At 29.4% G+C, this 7,866-nt stretch overlaps 1 protein-coding gene across 1 annotated transcript; it reads right to left on the minus strand.

Moving 5' to 3' along the window:
* Nucleotides 1–3,814: 3,814 nt before the first annotated feature.
* LOC108689490 lies at nucleotides 3,815–7,646 on the minus strand. Its single transcript, XM_018196252.1, has 6 exons — nucleotides 7,579–7,646; nucleotides 7,352–7,468; nucleotides 7,198–7,288; nucleotides 6,682–6,815; nucleotides 5,080–5,212; nucleotides 3,815–3,871 (listed from the first exon to the last, which is right to left on the minus strand). Exons 1-6 carry the CDS (start codon nucleotides 7,644–7,646, stop codon nucleotides 3,815–3,817), a joined length of 600 nt encoding a protein of 199 aa, XP_018051741.1.
* Between the last annotated feature and the right edge of the window lie 220 nt (nucleotides 7,647–7,866).

The following is a 7,866-nucleotide window of genomic DNA, read 5'->3' on the forward strand; positions in this document are numbered from 1 at the left end:
TTTATAACATAATTACTATATGCGTGCATGAATGCGTGCAGCATGTGTATGTTTGTGTATAAAACGCAATATTCCTTTTGTAGATCTGTTTTGAATTTCTTATGGAATGCAAAACATTAACGTATGCTAGGTTATTGTACTCATGATTCAAAAATCGTCTCTCGATAGGAATTCAACGATCTTAATTGTTGACTGTTTAAAGTGGAATATTTTATCATTTGAAAATGAAACAAATTTATTAGATACTGTCAGTAGTATTATCATATATCACTTATTACATGTCAACTTAATACTTTCCCATCATGGAAATCCCACCGTGAGTTGTTTAAAATTAACATTTTGCTTTTAATAGTGTACATTTATTGAAATGATTCTTTTTATTTTAATTTCTTATATAAGTGAACCGAAATATAAATTAGCGGAATTTTTTCATAAGGCTCTGTATCTTCCAAAAAGGAAAAAGAAACAAATTTATTTACATTTTTTATATATAAAGAAATAAGGACTAGATTGCATAAATATCAAAACGAACCGACATAATTGATTGGTGGAAGTATAATGTTATAAGATTCCCGATATTAGCTGCAATAACTAGACAGTATCTCGCTATTCCTGCAACACAAGCGGGCAATTGCTTTTTGATGCTGATAACATTGTTGCCACATGAAGTAAATATCGAAATAAAAATTTAATATCAGAAATTCTCGAAAAGTTATTTTCTACACTTCAGTTTAAAATAAAACAATTTTTCACAAATTGATTTTTTTCTTTATAAATTCTTGCATTTAATTATATGATACATATGGAAATATTTCTAAACTTAAAAATTTAGGAGCGGTCAGAAAGATATTGTCCCGAATTGAATATCTGATTCCAATTAGAGTTTCAGGTTTCCGAATCAAAAATTTTATCCTGAAATTTTGGTACTCACACATTCCTAATAAAATATATGTATATATATTACAAAAAAAATATATATATATTATATATATAATACATTTAGAAATACTGCGTATAATATAAAATATATTAACCTGAAAATAATATAACTTATCTGAATTCCAAAGTATAAGATTATCCGAATTCGAACGAGGTTTGATCGATCGTAAGCCAAGAGCGAATAAGAGAACTCGATTAAGATGAAAATATTTAGACTTGATAGATCTTCTACAAGGAAAGAAATTTGACTGCGAAAATCAGTGATAATTTGCGCATTCTCCTTATCGACTGAATATTTTATAACTTTCATTTTCTTGTAAATTGCATTAGGTAATATAACTTAAAATAGCGAAAAATAGTTGTCATCAAAACTACACAGTTGGAAAAAATGTGTGTAATTTGCGATCATTAAGAAATGAAATTACGCGGACGTTTATTTGTCATAGAAATGTACTGAATTTATTTCTTGATAGAGAACCGTAAAAAACTTTTCACGTGAAATAAAATCTATTCCATACCACCTTCTGTATCAAATACGAAATAAATTGTTAAAAAAAAAAAAGAAGTTTATTTCCGTTACATATAATGGAAGCAAATTTCAATCAGGCATTTCGAAAGTATTTACTGTTGTAATTGAAGATGAAATTATAGGTAATTTAAATTTAATATTTATTTATAATAAATTTTACGCAAATCTACATAAAATTTAGTAAAAAATGTATTAATCTTCATAAAATTTTATGAAAAGTACACTAATTTCATATACATATACACAAATATACTTTTCAGTTGCAAATACATTAAATTTAATTTAGTATCATAAAGTTGAATTCAATTTATGTAATTCAAAATATATTAAATTTGATGATATTTTGAATAGTCTTATGTTAATTTCACCACGTGAATAACAGTTTTATTTACAGAACATTTCATTTACATAACATTTTATTCGAAGTAGTCCCCTTAGGCAGCTGCATACATTTGTCAACATTTGTTAGTGGAAGTATTAATGTGGGAACTAGAAAAGTTCATGCTTTCATTTCGGTTATGTCCGATCGCGCGGTCGGTACTGTAAAAAAAAAGGGATCAAGGATCGATCCTATATCTGCGTGACATGTTCGTGAATATATACGAACAAGATGAAATCATTATCGCGTTGTCACTAGGCGAGTGAGGAGGGAAGCGTTTCTGGATTTAAGATTGGAAAAATCAGCGTAAAGTCTACACAATGCTCCATGCAATACTATATAACGAATAACTGTTGCTAATTAGTATACACTTTATGAAGTATAGTGTATTGCGAGCCCTTTCACTGATCCTCCTGAAAATCATTTTCCGACAGGTCTTTCAGTACTTTCGTGGCATTTGCAGTTATTTCATATTCGCTCGCAAGTTTTGAATTCTTCAAAACTTTTTTAGCGGAAATAGGAAAAAGTAAAGCAATACTAAGTCGCGAAAACATATATGGCGGATATTCTATAGTCGTGACATTATGCCTGGCAAAATACTGCTTGACATGTAATGATTGATGTGCACGTGGTTCCGTGCAAAAGAAATTAAGCTGTTTGGTGCATCCATTTCCCCATTTCTAACACGAAAAATTTCGATTACATGAAAAAACAACGGTTATTGTTGTATATTGAGGAAGTCAATTGCGAATGCGATAAAAACACTGAAAATATCAGAACGTGAATGCTTTCTAGGAATGCATTCAAACATTAATAAATTTATAGCGCTACTCAAGGGAACTACTTTAAAAGAAATGTTTCAGGAACTTTTTGTGTGACCTTTTATTATAGTACAATATGTAACATATAAATAATTATTTTTCTCGTAAAATTTCTATTTTAATACTAAACAAATTGTATTTGATTGTAAATAGTACAATAATAATTCAAAAAGAAAACGTTGTTAAGTAAATCTGATTTATAGAGTCATAAATTTTCTAAACTGTAAAAAATAATTTTATATATCATATTATTCGTTTAGTGAGAAAATTCTTGAAGATTATCAGCTTTTTCTAAATATAATATATATAATAAATGTAGATACAAAATCAAAGGAAAAATTGATATGATTTCAAATTAAATTTTTTAACTTTTTTAAATTTTTATTAGAATAATATGTTATTATATTATTATATCTTCAATGATACTGACGTTGAATCGTTATAAATAAAAAGATTACAGTAAATGAAAAATCTATTGTACTTTCTAATAGATCTCGTTCCATTATTCAAATTGCTACAAATTGTAACTTATAATATTTTATTTATTATGCGAGTCACTGAATTATTTAATTATAGTTAAAAACATAAACGTGAAATACAATAAAATAATTTTTTGTGTAAATTTTAAGCTGAATTGCTTATTTTAATTTAAATGCATTGCAGAAGAAAATACATATTACTGTCGGATAATGAAAACACATGATGGTAATTCACTTTCTTAGAAAAGGTGTATGGTTAAGTGGTCGATTTGATTATAGCAATCATGCTCGTAACATATATTTATTTTCCATAAAGAAATACATTCTTCATTTGAGGAAATCGATAATAGACTTCGCAGATGCGATACGACCCCTTCTAACACATATATTTCAATGTTGTGACTTATTAATATAATGTCAGTTTTAAATTCTATATTTTTTTATAGATATTTTTATAGATATTTTATAATATGTCAATTTTTTAAATAAATATTTATTTTTACCTTTTGTTGAATTGAAACAATACTTACAGAAAACGACATCTAAAATCAATCAAATTATATTGATTAAATTAGTTTATATTTTTCTTCCTTTTCTTTTTCTCCTCTCTTATTTCCTCATATTTCTTTTACTTTTATATATACCTGTCTTAATTATTTTGCAATTATTATTTCGTACTTGTAGAATAGAGAACAGTGAAATAAGATATGGAAGTACCCATCAACTGTAATGAAAATATCTTCATTTGTTTCAATCTGTAAAAAGCTATATTGAAGTTGCGTGGAGAATGTTTGTTAAAATATTGGAAGGACAATATAGGGTTGAATTGGATGTTCGTGGCGATGGTTAAATCGTATTTCCATTGCAGTTTACTTAAATTGTTATCAGTACAAGGTGATAATTGAATCTTAGTGTACTACAGTGTACTACAGTGTCATAATTGATGTTTAAATTCTTTTTGTGTATAACCATAAAAAATTAACCAAATATTTGTAAGTTATATTGCTATTGGCAAATTTGTAAAAATGGAAAGAGTTGGATAAATCGTTCTTTTCATTGGTCGTTATATTGTACCGTATGATTTTCGTAATCTCTCATAATTTCCTTGCGGTTCGTACCCATTGTTAGGTTACGTTTGATAAGCATCGGTCGCGAAGAATTATTAAAAGACTTATAACGCAAAAATTCTGAATAATATAAATTCTGAAGAATATATGCGAAAACTATGGTTTTAATATATCTACTGATTTTTATTTAGAAGAACTACGATTTTAATGAAATTAGCTCATTTGACTCGTTTTTGCATAAAATAAAAGAATTTGACAGAAAAAAGTTATGCCCTGAAACCAGATATTAAGCATTATAGTTAACGATTATAGTAATCAAAGTTAAGAAATCTATCAGAGTTGCGAAATATTGCGATAAAACACGTGTTACGGTCACATCTTCATAATCTACATACTCTACATGTGCATACGTTTTACAAACTTTTACAGCAATATATTAACGTTTGTTTATTAATATTAAAATCTTCCTTTCATTGTTCAGAGGTTTACAATTTTCCACGCGAAGCACGGTTCCACATAGATTTCTAAGTTTGCACGTAAAGCGAGATGTAATTAAAAAAAAATCCTTTTTTTCAGATTAATTCATCAATATATTTTCAAATAAGGAAAATTGTTTTATTGCATAATATTCGTAAATGCAACACACCAAATGACTATATAGTACCAATTTAACAGTTTTCTCTGTTCTTTATTCTATTTTTTTAGATCAGCTAATTTACATTTCAATATCAACTTATTTTAACTTATAAAGCTACTTTTGATTGTCTAAGTAATTCTAAAGTCAAAATATTGAATGACTGTGAATGTTATTTTCGATTAAACAATAATATTCGCGGGGAAGAAAAACTTTATATATGTCTCTTACCGTAGCAGCACTTTCCATAGACGCAACGAATATTCCACCGAGGATCAAATGAAAAGCCTTTGTACCCTTTTGTAGTAGAAATAACGTCATTTTCTGTATGTGTAACGGAGCAACATACCATTCAACATTATATCTACAAAATTTATTATATCTACAATGATAAATTGATGTGAAACTTAAGATGAAAAAATAAAAACTTTGTTATACTATAAATTGTTATAGTATGTTCAAGAATACAGGATGCGTCACCAAAATCCGGACAAATCGAACAATTTCTTTGAACAAAACGTTTTTATTGAAAAATTAAATATTATAAGTGTACAAGTCCTTTTACATGGCACTTTACGTGGGATCTCTGTAGAGCACAATTATTCGATATATTTTCCATTAGCTTGACTTCTATTCTCGGTCTGAAACGTTCGCACGCTTTAATGTAGCGCTGTCCATGCCGACGAATGTTGCCTCCATAGTGGTCCCTCATTTATGTCACATTGGAATGTCGAGACTTGTTTGTGACCCTTTCATCTACACTGCATACGTAGCAGTCCACGGGATTTAAGTCTGGACTGTTAGGAAACCAGAATTCGTTGTACCAAAACACATCGACGTTATCTGAAAGCCAGTTTTGAATCAAGTGACTCGTATGAGTCAGTGTACCGTTCTGCTGAAAAACATATGGCCTTTCGAAGAAGCCACAGTTTCCATCCGGCTTCAATTCATCCATTCTTTATTAGAACGCGCAAATACACTTCTTTTGTGACAATTTCTCTTTTTTTAAAGAAATTTGGTGGCATGATATCCTCATTGGACACAATCTAGCCCGTGAACATTCGCCGGACTTCGTTTTGATGACAACAAGGACATCCTCGGGATTGTAGGTGAGTGTTCGGTCATTTTTCCAGTTGATTTTGACATCAACAGTAAAAATTTTTTCGTCAGAAAAGAATCTGATTTCCGACATTTCGTTTTTCAAAGAATACAATAACAGATTGCAGCATATAACTCGGCTTGACCTGGCAGCCTGACGGAGAACATCTGTCGTATCTTTAATGTGTACGATTTGTATCGAAGGTTCTCCTCGACAATTCGACGTATTATTGGCTCGCTCACATCAAAAATTGATGCTAATTTTTCCAACGATTGCCCTGGGTCATTCGAAATCAGCACTTGAGCCCTTTTAATGACTGCGGGGGTCCTTGCGTTCTTTTGAGTAATTCTTTCCCATTGATATTCTGGAACGTTCGTTGGACTGTTTTAAAGTCGTATATTTTGCTACAACATCATAAATCAACGTGATCGATCTCGTATATCCCAAGAAAAATGATCCCAATTATTTCTGTTGCTGAACTCTCAGCATGAAGGCTTTCGATGATCGCGGCCATTTTGAGAATATGATTGCTTACTAAAAGCATCGGACTTTCTCGGATGCCAACAACAATCTCTGGCGGAGGCAATATAGTGGAAAATTGAAATTGAAATTTCTGGATTTTGATGACGCACTCTGTAGTATTATTTTTGAATACTTTTGTTAACTCAGCTTTTTGTTACAAAAATTTATAAAATTACTTAAGTATGAACGTATGATACAAATATGTCTCTTACACTGTAGCAAATACGTATTCATTGTGATCTGTAATATCTTGTGCGGTATAATTGGACAAAAACATGTACATATAGAGGATACTTATGTATATAAGTCGTAATACAAGTTGCTCTGTGCTATTATATGTTATGATCTAAAAAATATAAAACGTAATATAAAACATATGTTATATGTGTATTTTAACTTTTTACAAGCAAGAAACTTTGTACTTTTTCTGTAATTCCTTAGGACAAATTATAAAGTTTGCATTGCATAATAAATTATTTTTTTATTGGTTGCGCATATTAGAAAACTGTATTATTTTTGTGACATACGTATGCGAATAATGCACATATCTTACAATTATAAAAAAAGGATGAACGAAGAATAATCATGAATTTTCCAATGATTTTATTTTAATGAAAATTATTTTTCAATAACTGTTCTAATTAAAGATTCTTTATTTAATCTTATAATATCATGAAAATTGTATCTTTCATGGAAAGGTACGTTTAGTAATAAAAAATAAAACTTACTTGCACAAGAGTGCTGGTTAAGCAAACCATACTGGCCGCTATTAAACAGAAGAAAGATCCTTCAAAACTCTTTATAAAGACTTGAGAAAACCTTCAGAAATAAAACAAAAATCAGTTGAGTACTTTATACAGATATTGCAGAATGTGTACTGACTCTATAGCTTTGCGATGAATATCTATCGCACATATTATTCCTTTATAAATTATAACCGTTTTTTCTTCATTAACGTCTTGTTGCATATTAATTGTCATAGCTTTCTTAATACGGAAACTATATGAATACATATTTTTTTCTGTAAGTACTTAATCTTTTTAGATCTCATTGAGAATAAACAAACAATAAATTTTATTTATAAAATGTATAATTGTACTGAATTTTACCTTGCAATGCTAAACATTCCACAAATATGTTTGAGATACGCTATCAACATCGTGCCTGTTGCTACCATTGCAGTTGCCCCTATACACGTGGCGGCGTTTGTATGCAAAAGAATTAAGTAGGAAAAGTTTTCTTGATCAACAAAATATTCTGTTGCAATATAAATCGCTGCAGAGCGTGAACTGTTTATAGCCAGAAGTACATCAAATATGCGAGGCCAGATTGACAAGAAAAGATAAATAGACATACCACATGCGGCGAATACTAACATTGAAATAAAAAGTACATGA

This window comes from Atta colombica, unplaced genomic scaffold, assembly GCF_001594045.1.
Source record: "Atta colombica isolate Treedump-2 unplaced genomic scaffold, Acol1.0 scaffold27, whole genome shotgun sequence".
Taxonomy (NCBI): Eukaryota; Metazoa; Arthropoda; class Insecta; order Hymenoptera; family Formicidae; genus Atta; species Atta colombica.